This window comes from Talaromyces rugulosus, chromosome III (assembly GCF_013368755.1).
Source record: "Talaromyces rugulosus chromosome III, complete sequence".
NCBI lineage: Eukaryota > Fungi > Ascomycota > Eurotiomycetes > Eurotiales > Trichocomaceae > Talaromyces > Talaromyces rugulosus.
The window spans coordinates 4,390,715-4,407,912 of NC_049563.1; the positions used below are offsets into that span (position 1 = coordinate 4,390,715).

Consider the following 17,198-nt stretch of genomic DNA (forward strand, 5'->3'; position numbering starts at 1 on the left):
ACTGACCGGATGACTGTCTGATAATTCCTTTACAGGAGAACACACTTGGGTCTTTTCTTGGGGGCAGGTTCGAGCGCAGCGACAATAGCCTATAGCGAACAAGTTAGCTGCTGCTACCCTTTCAGCGCAGAAACACTAGGCAAAAAAAAATAATACCTCGTCAAAAACATCCTTCAACTTGTACTGCGTCAGCGCCGAGCACTCGACATATTTCACCGCGCCCAAGTCCTTCGCCATGCGATCACCATCCTCTTTACGAACCGGCTGCATCTTCTGCTTGGACAGCTTCTCGCGCACAGCCGGGTCGTCGCGCAAATCGGTCTGGGTGCCGACAATCAAGCAGGGTACACCGGGACAGTGGTGGTGAACCTCTGGGAACCACTTTTCCCGCACATTCTCAAAGGACGCGGGCGATGTGACGGAGAAGCAAACCAAAAACACGTCGGTCTGCGGGTATGAGAGCGGGCGCAGGCGATCGTAGTCTTCTTGTCCGGCGGTATCAAAAAGGCCCAGCGTGTACGGCTCGTCGCCGATCCTGCTTGCTTATCAGTTCCCTGTGTCCAGTCTTTTTTATCTAAAAAGAAAGCTCACATCACAGTCACCGCATAGTTGTCAAACACAGTCGGCACGTATTCCGAAGGAAACTTATTCGTCGTATACGAAATCAACAGACATGTTTTGCCGACCGCACCGTCCCCGACAACGACGCATCTGGAGGTTGGTCAGCTTGATAGTCAAGAATGGCGCGGGCAGTCATTCTCGCGCATAAGAGAAGAGGCACGAGGCACAGGGAGAAGAAACGCACTTGATCGTGGCAACAACCATATTTTCCCCCTTTATATTTTTGTGTATATTTTTTGGCGTATATTTTCCTTTGCAAGTCTGCTGTTGCTTTTTTCTTTCTTTCTTTCTTTCTTTCTTTCTTTCTTCTTCTCCTTTTTGCCTTTGCGGAAACAGCGGAGCGCGACGAGTCGAGTCGAAGAGAGAGAGAGAGAGTGAGGAGAGGGGAAGTCCGAAAGTAAAATAAATTCCCTCAAACAGTCCTCCGACAGGACAGAGAAAAAAGCGAACAAGAATTAAATTCTTGCAACAGGCAAAAAAATAAAATAAATGGGGTCCCTCTTTGGTTGTCAAAAAAAGAATTAGGGTGGATGCGGATGAAATAGAGAGAGAGACAGAGAGAGGGGGAAGAGGAGACGGGTTGTCGTTTCGAAGTCAGTCAGTCAGTCAGATAGGGGAGTGACCTAGTATCAGAGCTGTTTGTGGGGTTTCCCGACCTTGACAAGCGTGTGAATGCGGCCTAGTCGCCGAGGCAAGACTAGGCTTGTTTGATTCGTTTTTTTCTTTAGGAATAATAGAAATTATTTTTTTTTATTTTCATTATTCTTCTTCTCCTCCTCATTCTTTATTGTGCTGCTAATTACTGTGCAAGGAAAAGAAAGAGCTGGGGGGTGAGCTGCAGGTCAGCTGCACTGTCTTGTTAGCTTATCGACTACCCCCAGTAGTTAAGTCATCGCAACAGCAACCAGCTTTGACTGCTGGAAACAGCTTGGGTATTTTTCCTAGAACCGTTCCAAGATATTCTCTGCATTACTGGAAATAGACAAAGACTTGAGAAGACTTGGACTGCCTTTGGAGCCGAGTTGAGTGAGTACCGGAGGGCCAGCGGTCAGATATGCATCGCCCCAATAAAAAGATAATAAAATACATGTACATTGACTGCTCCAAAAAAAAAAAAAAAAAAATATTACTCACTCAGTCAGTCACATCAGGCAAAATACAAGAAGAAGAAAAAGAGACGAGTGGACCTTCGGAAAAGACCTGGAGTGGGGGGGCCGGGCCGAGACTTTTGACAAGTTCGTTACAAGCTACATGTTTAAAATATAATAATATAATAAATACATCTACATTTAAATCAAATAATTCATGTATAGTTCATGTACGTGGTACCACGACTCTACTCGTATGTGCTATACACCTACCTCATGTACACCTCGAATACCAAAAATAAACAATAACCAATTTGTATGCTGCCGTTCAACAGCTAGCATAATGCATGCAGGATATAATGAATGTGTTCGTCAGTCGTAATCCGAAAAGCCCCCCTCGAAAAAATCTATCCAGGATTTATCCATCCAATCTATTCCTCATGCTCATGCTCATGCTCATGCAAAGACTCTCCCGGAGACGTGTCGCGCTGCTCAGACTGTCTTCGCTTTCGGGTCGCGCCCATCTATCCTCGTCAGTATACTCAGTAAAGTCCCTCTCTCAGAGATGATGCTCACCTGGTCCAGACGATAGTCCGTCATCGCCAGACTCAGCGGAATAACCGGCAGCGCCACCAGAATAGCCAGACACACAAGATTGTTCATGGTCTCCTGGTACGCACGATTGATAGCGGTGCGCGTGGCCGACCCCATCGGGTACGACCGCGCCTTGGTCAGCTTTCCAAAAATCTCGCTGGCGTCAGCCTGTGACTCTGCCGGCAAGTACTGAGCGAGACGCTTGGGGATCTGATGAGTCCATACAGCCCCCGAAACGGCTGCGCCGACAGCGCCGCCCATCTCGAGCGCAGTCAGGAACATGGCGGTTGCGCCGGCGACTTCTTGGTGGTGCGCCGATGCCTGCACGCCCAGCTGCACGGGCACATTGATCAGGCCTCCTCCAACTCCGACCAAAACCTGTGTGCCCAAGATCTGCACTGTCGAGCTGCCTTCTTGTCGGTACAGCAGCATCGCGATAAGCCCGCTGATGTAGATGACCGCCCCGATAACAACGTAGATCCGGTATCGACCGGTATATTTAATAAAAAGGGACACCCCAAACGCGGCAATGGTCGACGTGAAAGAAAACGTCTGTGTAACGCGCCCTGCAGTAGCCACTTCGTAGTCCTGGACAACCTGCAAGTAGGAATAAAAGTACGGTTGCACGGAGAAATAAAACGCCACTACACCAAATCAGCCTTTTTTTTCCTTCTCGGGATAAAACTTAAAACTTACTGAAATAGAAAAACGCCAGCGCACAGCCAGCCAGTGCGGTGCGTTCGGTGAGCAGATGCAGGGAAAGCAAGGGCTTGGGCGCAAGGCGGCGCGAAGACTCCCACGCCGGAAACAAAACCAGACAAACGCAGCCAATCGACATCATGGCCACGATGCCATCGTTGTGCCATCCGTCCGCCGAGTTGGCAGCCAGCGTTAGAGGTATTAGCAGCAAGGATACGGCCGCCGATAAAAGAATCAGCCCAAACATATCCAGCTCAACTAGGGTGGAATGCAAAGCATCCAAGAACCTGCGTCGCTTAGGAGCCCTGCTGCGGATCAACCGCAGTCTCTTTGCCTTGCGCTGGTTGAATAGCAGTGACAAGGCGAGCGGGAGAAAAGTTGCTGGGAGGATAATAGCCCACATGCCATAGCCCCATCGCCACGAGGAGTTCTCAAGCACGGCATTCGCAATCGTCGGTCCGATCCAGACGGTAACCAAAAAGGGTAGTTCGGGCAAAAGGGCAAACAGGGCCCGGTTCAAGAGATCGCTACTATCGGCGATGAAAACCTGCTGGAGAATCTGGAGGCCGGTCGATCCGGCAGAATAAAAAATCTGAGCCGAAGCATACGTCTGGACATTGGTAGAGGCCGCCATCTGGATATAGCCGAGCACGTAGATCAAAATGCTAATGCAGAAAGCCTCGAAGCGGCCAAAGACATCGGCGACCTTGGCCATGGGGGGTTTGATCACGGCTGTCGGGGTAGTCAGCAATAAATCCCGACTCTTTTTTTTTATTTATTTCAATCTCACCATTAACAACATTCTGAACCACCAGGACGGTCGATATCAAAGAGTGCTTGCTAAATGCACTGGTCGCATAGACGGCGAGCGAGGACACGGTCTGGCCCTCGAGCGAGGTACAAAAGGCCATGAGGAAGATGCTACACCACACTATCAGCACAAGCCATAACAATCGCCAGAAACATTCAGTATCTCACCCCATATAGGCAATCATCAGGGACCGGCTAGTCCATGTCAAGTTGATGGCCTCGATCTTGTGGACGCCATCCTGGACGTCGGTCTCGGAGTCGTCCTCATCCGGCTCGTAGACCGAGTGAGGGTATAACAAGCGGTCGCTTTCTCGGTCGACAATGTGGAGGTCGTCCGGCATGGTGCCATACGATCGAGAGTTCGTCGAGGCGTCGGTCGCAGGGTCGGTCGAAGCGTCCAACAAGGTCATGCCGGCGAGAGAGGCGACGATCTTGGCGAGCCAGCGGAGGAGGGAAGCGGTCGTGGCAGATGCATTGACTTGTCGAAATGACGGCGGCTGAAGAGTCAGGCAATAGAGACGACAGAGGATCGAAGATGTAGGTGTTCTGTGCGAGTGCTTGGGCGTAAACGAGGTGTGGGCTGCAGCAGGCTGCAGGTCAGGAGGCAGCTGGCGCCTGGGCCCTGCAAGCGGAATGGCGGCTAACGCGCCTTGACCGGCTGCAGCTGCTAAGAGGAGCAAAGTTGGATAATCACTCACTACTAGTACTACTAAGTAACTAGTAGTCAGCGGTCAGCGCTGCAGTTGGGGGAGAGAGAGAATGATGCGGGAGGCGACGGGCTTATCTGATCCAGGATCGGGATCTGGATCAGATAAGATGCCGAACGATGTCACTCGATGTCACTTGATGCGGTCGCACCCGACTCGATGTGGAGTAACAAACAGTGAGTTGTCAACTTGTCTGACACATTGCTGTTAAACATTAATTGTTGAATAATAATAGTAGACCAGTTTTCTGTCGAGAGGTCTATGGTAGACCGGTGGGCGGGGTGCGGATGAGTCATGGTGCAGAATATACCGAGTACATAGTCATTGATTAATCGCAAAAATAGCATTGTAAAATAACAAATAATAATAAGCAGACGAAATATATAATTGACACAAACTATAGCCTCTTCACATCTTGGCAAATATTGTGATTATGCTATGGTGGATAATGACCCACAGGACCGGAGTACAATAAAAGAAAGAAGGAAAAGAAGAAGAGGAGAAAATATCGTTAATAAGATCACGACAAATTCATAAAAATAATTTATAAATGTAAAAAAAAAGTAAAAGGATCAGAACTCCGCCGAGAATTTCCTCGAATTGACAAAAGGATTGACGAGACATCTGTTTCTACATCCTTGCCGAGTACTACATACTAGCTCTCCTCCACAATAACCAAATGCCGGAAATCAACCGTCAGATCCTCTCCCTGGATCGACGGCTTCGCCGCAAACGCGCCGATCCAGCACTGGGCTGTGTCGTTGTCCTCAAAGGCCCAAGTGACCTCTCGCAGCGGCACTCGCAGACAGCCCTCGACCAGATACACCCACAGCGAACCATCGTCCTCGCGCGCCATCTCGATGGTGGCAGCATTGCCCCCAGACGGCACGGGCGCCAGGCTCCAGTCGGCCCAACGGTCCTTGGCGACGACGCTGAGATGCGGTTTGCCTGCGGTGAGCTCGATGCCGGTCTTGATCCATTTTCGTTGGGTGTTGTTGTTGGTTTCGGCTGTGTCGGGGTTGATGACCAGGATCAAGCCGCCCTGGTCGTACAGCTGGGTCCACGGGGCGATGATGGACACGCGCGCGCGCTTGAAAGAGCGTAGTGGGATGGCCTTGTATAGAATGGGCGCGTTGAAGCTCTTGGTCGCTGGCGGTTTCTCCCACACGTCGGTCGACGAGCCCGCGGTGATGGAGAAGCTGACAGGCAGGTCGTTGGCCGAGGGCACTGGCTGCGCCGAGTGCGCAAAGGTAAAGCCCATTTGTATATTCAATTCCGTAATAATTAAGATGAATAGACTGGATTTAAAGTACGTGTTGGTAGCTTACTCGCTAATCCGGGTATAATTGTTCAATGACAAGAATTCTGTGCTTAATCTAGAAGCCGGGCTAAGGACACCTGTATTATTTATTCCCCCCACGGCCTTCTGTCCGACCTCACATGCGTACGCGCTTTGTCTTCACATTCATTGCTTTCCAGATAGAAGGTGCGGGGTATCTTGGAGCCGAGCAAGAGACAATCGCACATGTCGCGCGCGCGTGTGTGTGTGTGTGTGTGTGTGCAATCAGGCCATGTGTAGGACGACGGAGTTGGAGTTTGGTGGTTGCTGACATGTGGGCGCGTGAAGATATTCCGGGGCATTCCGACTGACGCATACGTACTAGATGCAGAAAATAGTAATGACGCATACATGGACACGGACACACACGGACAGACAGACAGACAGCTCAGCCTCAACCCCGATGGGGGCCGGCCAGCTTAATTGGAGAAAAGGAGACGACAAATAATAATAATAGGAACAACGTGAGGCTGAAGAACACCCCCAACTGCGGCTAGTCCGCATCTGGACAGTCAGGATCACGTGGCAGAGCTTAACGAACACCAAGCCACTAGTCCGCATTCGGGTTCACAAGGCAGCGTGCTCCATATGGCGGGCCGTGATTGGCTGCGGCTGGGATCGGCACCTAGCCTGGCACTAGGCCCCGTAGCCCCTTTTAGCCTTGTTTTTAGCCCCGTTCAGGCGCTATTTGTGGCATCCAAGTAGTATGCGTATAGTAATACAAACTGCTCTAGCCAAAGGAGTTCGTCCAACTCCGAATGCTGCTGCCTGCTTGCTCCTGATAGGCAACTGCAAAAACAATAGTTGTCAGTAGTAACTTGGGATGCTGATCGCTGATCAGGAGTCTGTCTGTCCGTAATACGTATAAATATTATAACTGTTGGAAGCTGCCTCATTATTATTACTACTACTACTACTACTACTACTACTATTATTGTAACTATTTCTATCTCCAAGACATGCATGCCAGCCATGTCGTCGTTCCACTACAACGACCGTGCCTCTACCGAGTCTTTGATTCGCGACAGCGAAATCTTCGACATTGACGACCGCGCTGCTGCTCTGTACAGACCTCACTTTCTTTTCCCCCGGCGCTCGCGGTGGACCAAGTATGTTTCTGCTCGCTTGTTACGCCGCATCATACACTTGGTGCTCTTACTCATAGTCGCCGTCGTCGCCGTCGTCGCCGTCACCTTCGTTTTCTTCCCTTCCTACACACACCGCCCGGCTCACTACCAGTACCTAGAAGGCTCTATCAAACGCTCGCAGGAGCCTGGCCGCGGAAATCCTCGCAATGAAAAGGTCTTTATTGCCACCAATCTCTACGACAGAAGCGGCGACCTGGCCCGCGGCAGATGGGGTCACAGCCTGCTGGAGCTGGTCGACCTGCTCGGCCATGACAACACCTTTCTGAGCATCTACGAGAACGACGCCGGCGAAGAAGCCGATCGAGCCCTCGCCGAACTAGACGCCCAGGTCCACTGCAACAAGTCCATTGTGTTTGAGCCGCACTATGACTTTTCTCAGGCCGAAACTGTGACTCTGCCCGACGGCTCCGTGCGGTTTCGACGCGTGCCCTATCTGGCCGACCTTCGAAACCAGGCTCTTGCTCCACTGGCGGAACAAAACAAAAAGGGGATACGGTACGACAGGATTTTGTTTATGAACGACGTCTACTTCGATCCTGTTGATATCGTGCAGCTGCTGTTCTCGACCAATATGGGTGATGACGGCGTGTCCAACTATCGCGCCGCCTGCGCCGTGGACTTTGGCAAAGTAACAAGGTTTTACGACACGTTTGCGGTGCGTGATGCACAGGGATACCGCATTGGCGTGCCGTTTTACCCCTGGTTCGTCTCGGCGGGCGAGGCTGCCAGTCGCAAGGACGTGCTGAACCAAAAGGACGCTGTGCGCGTGCGCAGCTGCTGGGGAGGCATTGTGGCTTTTGACGCAAAGTACTTTCAGGTTGCCGAAGAGGAGGAGGAGGAGGAGGAGGACAGCAAGTCGTCCCTTATTCATAAAACACCCACAGACCGGCGGAAGCAACAGCAACAAACTGCCAATACGACATCCACAGAACCCGTTCGCTTCCGCGCCATTTCCGACACCTTCTGGGAAGCATCGGAAAGCTGCCTGATCCACGCCGACCTGCAGGATCCATACACCGACATCGACGAGGTCGTTGACACGGGCATCTACCTAAACCCATACATCCGGGTAACCTACGAATACCGGGCCTTCACCCGGCTCGGCTTCGTGCGCCGCTTCGAGCGACTCTTCGCCTGGCCCAACTGGATCGCCAACGCCATGTCCAACCACCCATACCACAACTCGCGACGAACCGACATTGCTGGCGAGACGGTCGAGCAGCGAGTATGGCAGCCCGACGCGAGTTATGACGAGGGAGGCTACTGGAAGGACGAATTGCGGGTTGCTTCGGCTGGTGGGTTCTGCGCGAAACGCGACCTGTTTGTGCTGATTGACAATCGGCAAGAGGGCGAAAATGGATGGGAGCCGATCTGGACGCCTCGCGATCCAGACTCACTTGACTGGATTTCATAAAACTGCCATGACGCAGATAAAAATTTCCACTTTTTAAATATATTGGATATAGATAGTTACGCTGACGATTATACGATTTACTACATACATTGCATTGGCATATATCAATTACATGGGACACTACTCTGTATTAACATTGCATTTAAGGGCTGTTATCTTTATGACTACCCATCAATATCAATTGATCTCGATTAATACAAGTATACATGAACTTGATGCTGAATCAATGCATGTGGTGTTAAGGAATGCCAGCCTAGGCTATTTCCAAACAGGACTAGCGTTTTTCTAGAGTCAACTACATGAATTGATTGGTGCCTCTGGCATTACATATGTCCTTCTTTATACAAGAATATATACTTGTATTGCATGTACTACTTTACACATGTCTTGTTAATATCCAGAGAAGAAATTTATATCATTTATTATTGCGAAGCAATACAAATCTGAAACCCCGAAAAAACCCCTACCACCACAACAAGACATCTGGAGACCAGCTCACATTTAAATGTTTGTGTGTGACTCCTGAGAATTCCTCACAATGTTATGTGGTCGTGCTACATACAGCTCCTTGAGCCATGCGTCAAGCTCTTCTTGTCAGGTAGTGGCAGTGTTCTTTCTGATGATTCAAGATCTGAAAGACTTCAACGCAAGCTAATAGAAGAGACTTTAAAGATAGTTGGGAGGCCTCCAAAAGGCCACTTCTACAGTACTAAAGGTTGGTTGCAGAGTTATTACAAAGAATTGGAATTGGGAAATCAACACATGCTTTTATTAAACGAGGGAAACATATTAAAATACAAGCGAGATTATGAGCCACTGAAAATGACTTCTCGTATTAGAGTGCCAGCAACCTGACTGCCTAAATGCCACCAAAAGTGGCTTCTTGTAATGAAGCTCCAGCACCCTGGCGTCTGATCTCGTGAAAAGAAGAGTTACGGACAGTTATGATGCCATCAGGAAAGCGATTTTATCCGGAAAATTTTGGTCTTCAGAAGAAGGTTGCAGACGGCATGAGAATGCTCGACTTGTCAGACGACTACTGCCTAAAAATATCAACGAGAGTAAGGATGACAAGTGGGACATCTTTTATCTACTGAGAAAGCAGCAATGGGAAGTTAGCCTGCCGCTACAAGACAGTAGTGGGAATTCTCTAGGATCTGATACCTGTATAACGAACTGAGCAAATACGTCAACAACTCTAGCTGAAAAAAATACGAGGAATTCGAATCGTTCCGGCAAGGAAAGAAACGTCTGAAGGGGACTCGGAACGAGAATCGTTAACAGTACTTTTATAACCTTGGTAGGTGGAATATCCGATATCTCCAAAGACTGCCGACGGTCAGCTTCAAGACATCAGCACATATGATATCAAGGTGCTAGTGGAGTGCAAGAAAGGTGGTCGAAAGAATTGTTCACACCAAGTAGATATGCAGGAGGCGGCGCAGATGGTAGCATGGATCAAAAAGCATCCCGGGCCCGAGAGTCAGTAAGTCACCCTGGACATTCCAAAGAGCTAGTCCATACAGTCGTCTCGGTAGCACAGCTCAAACAAGCACACGAGTATCCGTTCGACCGTCTACCCCGTGATCACCCAACAGCTATCCAAAAATGTCATGACTTCGCGATCTACGAGATTGAGAAGCTGATCGCAAAAAAACGAGAACAATAAAGATACCTACTATCTCGTGAGATGGCTAGGGTATGGCCTAGAATACCACGCGTGGTACCACATCGACGACCTCTCCGAGGCAAAGGACCTCATCGAGAACTTCGAGAAGTCAGCTACGGCACCACAGCAGAGGAAGCGTGGTCGGCCACCCAGGGGCGGAGGCAGACGACGTCTGCAGCGCGACTAAGCGGCGTATACTATTACTAGAGTATAAATATCTTGCTGCACCATTCTTCTTCCTTCTTCCTCTTTCCTCCTGCACCTCCCGCCGACGCGACGTCGCCGACTTCTCCCATACCTACCACCCATCTGATAAATTTAGGCGAGTACTGGTGTCGCAGAACGGTAAAGAAATATACATTACGTTTGCCCAGTATGATAATAACTGGGTGAACTATATCAATGACAATTTGGACTGGAGGAGCCTCATGTGTATATATCGATACAGGTCGTTTCACATTTCTAATTGGCGTGGTTTGAATATTTCTGCAGCTATTATCTTGGCTATTGCTCTTTGGAAGCGCGGATATTTGTGTTAAGAAGGTAAAATAGTTGGCAACATCACTACATTGGCAGTCAAATAGTTAGCGGTAACGAATATACGTCCGCTTTCATCATGTCAAATAATACAATCACATTTATTATCATGCCCACAGACCTTCCAGTGCTTGATGTTAAAATAGTATAATAGTAGCATGTTAACAATAGAAATCCATATATCTAGTAAACAACCTGTCAACTAGTCGATATGAAGGAACGCGTGGAACTAACATATCCGGTGGTTCTTATCCGGGTCAAAATTGACCCCGGAGATATTAGTGTCACACTAATAATGACCATGACCTTTAATAGTGATTTAATGTAACTTATCAAGGATTATACAGACATGGAGACTTCAATTGGGACCGTGTTTATGCGGATACAACCAAGCTAGGGGGAAACGCAGCTGATCCAAAGCCATCTTTACCCACACAATGGCAATCTATTAGGGAAATTGAGATTTTGGGCATCACTACAAGCTATTCGTGAGCTTTATATCCCCCGGGAAAATCTCTTTCTTTAAAAAAAAAAAAGTATTCAAGATTTCAATGTCTGTTGTTTGTTTATATATCTCAACAAGGAAACCCTACATATGTACCCCCGGCTCTGAAAAGTGTATCAGTATCGTGCCATCTAATCCGGAGATAAATTGGCATTCCCGGCCAACCCGGAAGTGGAGTACGATCCAATTGTCTTCACATCCGTATCCTTATACTCATTTGTTAAACTTTTAGTAATAAAAGACAACATTCATCCCAGCCCTTCTTCAAATGTTGATATGATCTAACTACAACAAGGCAGCATTTATATTGACGGACTCAACTTGTCAGAGTTTTCCAGTGCCGAAAACTTGAATGTTATCACGCAAGACCCTTTCTTGGTGGCTGGCACCACCTGGTTCAATGTTGATTCCGTCGAGGGGCCCCGGATGATGGGCGGAAGAACGGTTAAAATCGGGGTCTAATTTTTCATGGCTTTTTCTCGGCAAAATGTCCATCAATCCTTGTTGGTCTAGTGGCATGATGTCTGCTTGTCACGCAGGAGACCGGGGTTAGGGAGATTTATTTTTAATTTTTTTTAATTTTTAAATATTTCAATTCGACAATTCTGTTGTGGAAGAAGCGAATAGTGGACTCGCAGGTGGTGTTAACAAGGGGGAGGGCGGGTGCCGGTACATCGGCTGAGATTTCAATCACTACGATATCGCTCACTTGGACGGGAGTGCCATGGTTAAAATTCAATTCACCCGAGGCACAAGTGCCAGGAGATTCACTTCGCAGCCCTGAGAAATCGTGAGTGAGGCACCATGGTTAAGTCTAGAGTGGCTAGGTAGACCAAATCTGGGTGTAGTTAAAAAGTCAGTCTTCCTGTCAATGAATATACTCTTACCAAGCAATTCCGTTGAGATGTTTCTTCTTGGTGATTCGGACTCGATACTACTTCCTTATAGCTTACCGTAAGCTTGTCGCGTAAAGGTTTCAATTACATCGACGGATTAATCAGGTAGTTGCCATTGCAGGTCTGACTAGTTATTTGGCTGACTGTTATAAATAGCCATTCTAGACCATGGGAAAGCTTTGACTCTATTACTAGAGATAATAAGAGATACACTAGCAACTTGGCATATCCCAACATTGAAGAGCGTATGAAATTATGAAAAAGTATAGCCATCGGGCCAATCAGAATGCGTCATCTCAATATTTAAACCCTATGAATAGTATAAAATTAGTCCAACATCTCGAAGACTAAGCAACAACCCTGAATCAAATTTACAGTGTGGTACGTATCGAACAAATTGCCTCAGCTGCTAATCTGGCAATGTTTTGTATTCAACTTAAAATACGTGTTGCATGTGGATCAATTCCATTCGATATCGGCCCCAGTTTGTAGATCCGGGTTGGCTTCCTTGTTACGGCCACTATTGCGTTATAGATCATGTTGGAATCGTAACCCTTTTTTAATATTATTAAATATACAGCACTTGAGCGCAGAATGCATCTCTTTTAGGAGAGGCGGCTCTGGGGGTGGTCATCACTAGTCAAACTTGTAACTTATAATTAGGGCCGTGGCGTTAGCAACTAACCTCTTTGGACCCGAAAGTGGTCATACCCAGCTTATGGAGTCGTACCCGAAACCATAATAGAGATTAGCTTAAAAACCATCAGAGTTATTATTAGTTACATATCTCCGATGACTTGTTCATTTAGGGTTATTTGCGCCGCTGGGAATATACCGGACTGATATCCAACGCCCCTTTTGTGAGTAGTACATGTAGTATTTCCTATTTAGCAATCAACCTAACTGTCTATAACCACCAATTGATACTTAATAATCTAATAATATGCTCCGTCCAATGATGCATAAAATAAGTTAATAATCCTACAAAGTACGGATACCTGTATACCGCTGAATTAAGCATTAGACCCTTGCTAGTCAGCCCCCAATATGCAAATGCGTCTGACAAGGTCGTTCACATTCCGGTACCCCGTATACCGCCAGCTAATCATATAGTAACACTCATTTAATTGTGCTGATAGTAGTCTCGGCCACATTTAGGGAGAACCATCCTTTATTTGGAGAAGCTTAACTGCAATGTAACGATCAGCAAGCCAAAGTATTCCTGTGTGAAGTACTATATAACAAAGACATGCACCCTGTCTAGAAATAGTCTTCTGCTTCAAAAGTTCAAACACTACAGGCTTGTCTGATCTACCAAAACATGTTTTCACGATCAAGCCTCGGCGCCTTTGCGCTCGGCCTTGCTCTCGCAGGCACACCTGTCAATGCTGAGGGAGTCTGCGACATTTATGCCGCTGGTGGCACGCCCTGCATTGCAGCACACAGCACCGTTCGCACCCTGGTCGACGGCTTTACCGGCGCCCTGTACAGACTAACCCGTGGTTCTGACGGTGCCTACGGCTACGTCACGGCTCTACCCAACGGCGTGGCCAACATTTCCATTCAAGATGCGTTCTGCCAAAGCACAACCTGTCTGATAAGCAAAATCTACGACCAGTCTGGCAGTAACAACCATCTCTACCAGGCACCGAAGGGAACCGCTGCAACCGGCCCGGAAACCGGTGGTCATGATTTCCTAGCAAGCGCCATCGGTGCACCAGTCTATGTGGGTGACACGAAGGCATATGGTGTTTTTATTTCCCCTTACACCGGCTACCGCAACAACAAGATCAACGGCTCTATTACAGGCGACGATGCCGAGGGCATGTATGCAATCTTTGACGGCACTCATTACAACGGCAGGTGCTGCTTCGATTACGGAAACGCTGAGACGGATAACTCTGATCCTGGCAATGGTCGTATGGAAGCCCTCTACTTTGGCAACGGTGGCTACAAGGGCTCTGGCGATGGGCCCTGGGTTCAGGCTGATCTCGAGAATGGGTTGTTCTCTGGCGCCAGCCGTGCCAAAAACGAGGACAACCACAGCCTCAACTCCCGCTTCGTGACTGCAATTCTCAAGGGCAAGGCGAATCAATGGGCTCTCCGTGGTGGAGATGCTACAAGTGGCTCACTCACGACAATGTACAGCGGCAAGCGCCCAAACTCAGGCTATAATCCTATGCAAAAGGAGGGTGCTATTGTTCTCGGGATTGGTGGTGACAACAGTAACAGAGCTCAAGGAACCTTCTACGAGGGCGTCATGACGAAGGGATATCCGTCTGATGATACCGAGAACAAAGTCCAGGAAAATATTGTTGCTGCTAAATACGGTACCGCAGGTCTCGTTGCTGCAAAATTCCCTACGGAGTTTTCTAAAGGCTCGACCATCTCCCTGCGCGCAACAACAGACTGCTGCTCGAACCGGTATATCGCCCATTCCGGCTCTACTGTCAAAACCGAGGCTGTTTCATCCTCCAGCAGTGACGATCTTAAAAAGTCGGCTAGTTGGGTTGTTCACACTGGCCTGGGCAACAGCGCCTGCTACTCATTCGAATCAGTCGACACCCCCGGCAGCTATATCCGCCATTCCTCCTACAAACTTCAGGTTGACAAGAGTGACGGCACCACACAGTTTCATGAGGATGCCACGTTTTGCCCACAGACTGGCATAAACGGAGATGGTCACTACTCCATCCGGTCCTGGAGCTATCCTGCTCGCTACTGGCGCCATTTCAATGGCGTGGGTTATATTGCAGGCAATGGCGGTCCCTATGACTTTGATGCTAAATATTCGTTCAATGACGATGTGAGCTGGGCCGTTACCAAGGGGTTTGCCTAGTCTTGGGGTTAAGTCATATACCTTGTTCTCTATATCAACGGGCAAAGATGAGATCAATTGATGTAAACTGATATGTACATAAAACTTTTTACTAAATCTATAGATAGCGACTAATCACTATTCACGTTATTTTAAACATTTTATAATAATGACTACTTGATTAACTATTAAAAACATTGAAGCAACCGTGTTGACAATTGACTGGCACGGTACTAGTCTGACTTTTTATACTATATTCTATACACGCACATAAAATGTTCAAGAGTTGGACATAAGGACTGACCAATTCAATTAATTGATATTGCCAATGGTTTTTTTTAGTTAGTAGCTAAGATAAAACGCAATAGGTCTCTATCCTCTCTATTTACTGTTCATTTATTCTTGTCAACAGTGCTATCCTCGACAGACTAAATATATCAATATCAACATCAACATTTGAACTACTATGTGTATTATCGAGCAACTAAATGTACTTGAACTTGACACCTACCACTTATGCCAACAGGCAAATGTAGTTGACGTGTATTTTCATACTGCAATACGAGGCTACAAAATTAACCTAACCTTATCCCCGAACACTAATCTCTCCAAAGTTGACATATCACACATTCATTCTCTTTGTCGGCTTATTCGACGTCGTAATAACAACGCCATCTTCGTTAGAAACTAGTTAAAAAATTTCTACTTATCAGATACTAAGTGTCAAAGAAAAAGAAACAAGAAAAAAAAACAAAAAAACAAAAAAAAGGTTCAGCTCCTTTGTGTGACGGGCAACCAACGAGAGTACCATGGGATATATCATCCGCCAGGGGGGGAATGTTTTTCTAAACCCATCAATCGTCTCATTTTTGAGAGGTTTGTAGGAATTTCCTCAAAGGGAGAATAACAATATTAACCAGTATAACTCAAATTATTATTTGGCGGTTGAGTCGGGCTTGATTCTTTCCAGCGGATCGTGATGGCCACAGCTGAATGCGGATACGACTCATCACCTTGAGTGCCCATTCAAATTCCAAGTCTATGTACATACTGCATAAGCAAGTCGATCGATCTCAATGGCGTCAGTAGTCTTTCCAGAGCGGTTGAAAGGGGAATGAATGCACAATGGCGTTCTCCTGCCCATTATTGACATGCTTTCAACGGGGTAAACTTTCGCTCTTTGTTTGAAGTATGCAACTATTAAAAACCGCTCGGTCGAAATTCATGCCGAGAATAAAAGTTGTCAGCCCTAGATTACCCACATGAATTATTTGCATGACACGTACATAATCGTAGCATGGCCATCTCTCATCGAGCGGTAACAAAGGATCTTATTTGACCGAGAAAGCCAAAGTTACCTAGCATACGATACGTTCACCCAAACAAACAGTACAATAAGCGAGTGTCCATTTCATTGGGAGTGTCGCTTGCATGTCCGGCCGATGTGTAAGTCGAACGCGTTAGTTATAGTTTGTTAATTAACTAGTTAATAGTTAGGCGAGGTTATGGAATTTGTTTGTTTCTTTGTTTACTTTCGACCGACTATCAGTTGGGTATTGGGGAATTCCAGTGCCGAAAAACTTGAAAGCAAGGGACGCAAGACACCGAGTAAATTAACAGGACGTATCTAGTATCCAACCCATGCTAGCATGTCACCGTGGGAGTGGCAACTGGTAGACACACGTGGTGCGAGCTCAGAGGGGACGCTGGCATCTGAAACAGTCGTAGAGACGCGATGAAAGCGAAAATACCGCGGCCGAGGAGAAAGACAGAGTATGAAAGAAGGTTCAGCCATGTTCCTTGACGCGTCCTCGTGAAGTCGACCCGACTGCCTACTTGGGTAAGTGGCTGTCTTTTCTCGAAAAGCCAACATCTCGCTCATATCGTCATTCGCCGTGACTAGTGTTTAATTGGCAGATCCATCGACTCGATAACTCACGGATGGCCGCATGAGTATTGGTACCTGATCATTACATTATTGCATAGTCAGATGGTAACCCGCAAGGCTGCTACGTTCTCGCGACTTTGGATTGGACCTCTCGATATGCGGCGCTGTCACCGACGGACGATGTCACGATGCTCGTGTTTTATCGCTGGGGTGAATGCTCGGGGGTGCCCATGTCTGCTACGGACCTACTGGGCATATCCATGTCGCACTCATGTTCTACCACCATGATCAGGCATGGAACGACGTCCGATCCCAGCACTTGCCGGTGTATCGCAATCTGGAGGTGGTATGACAGCCCGAATACCGTGTTCCACGACTTTTCTCCACGTCGGGGCTAGGCGTTCATTGCGGCGCTGACGAAACACTGAGCGATTAATCTATTATTTGATTTAGTTGGGGGTGTGT

At 47.7% G+C, this 17,198-nt stretch overlaps 3 protein-coding genes across 3 annotated transcripts; 2 read left to right on the top strand and 1 right to left on the bottom strand.

Moving 5' to 3' along the window:
• Positions 1-29: 29 nt before the first annotated feature.
• On the bottom strand, positions 30-5,780 carry TRUGW13939_06298 (uncharacterized protein; the record flags this gene model as incomplete). The annotated part of the gene is made up of 9 exons (XM_035489451.1): positions 30-89; positions 157-535; positions 592-711; positions 2,178-2,233; positions 2,286-2,947; positions 3,000-3,734; positions 3,793-3,923; positions 3,981-4,529; positions 5,176-5,780. 9 exons carry the CDS (start codon positions 5,778-5,780, stop codon positions 30-32), a joined length of 3,297 nt encoding a protein of 1,098 aa, XP_035345344.1.
• Positions 5,781-6,821: 1,041 nt separating this feature from the next.
• On the top strand, positions 6,822-8,420 carry TRUGW13939_06299 (uncharacterized protein; the record flags this gene model as incomplete). Its single annotated transcript, XM_035489452.1, has 1 exon — positions 6,822-8,420. One exon carries the CDS (start codon positions 6,822-6,824, stop codon positions 8,418-8,420), a length of 1,599 nt encoding a protein of 532 aa, XP_035345345.1.
• Positions 8,421-13,348: 4,928 nt separating this feature from the next.
• On the top strand, positions 13,349-14,866 carry TRUGW13939_06300 (uncharacterized protein; the record flags this gene model as incomplete). Its single annotated transcript, XM_035489453.1, has 1 exon — positions 13,349-14,866. The coding sequence occupies one exon, from the start codon at positions 13,349-13,351 to the stop codon at positions 14,864-14,866; it is 1,518 nt and encodes a 505-aa protein (XP_035345346.1).
• Between the last annotated feature and the right edge of the window lie 2,332 nt (positions 14,867-17,198).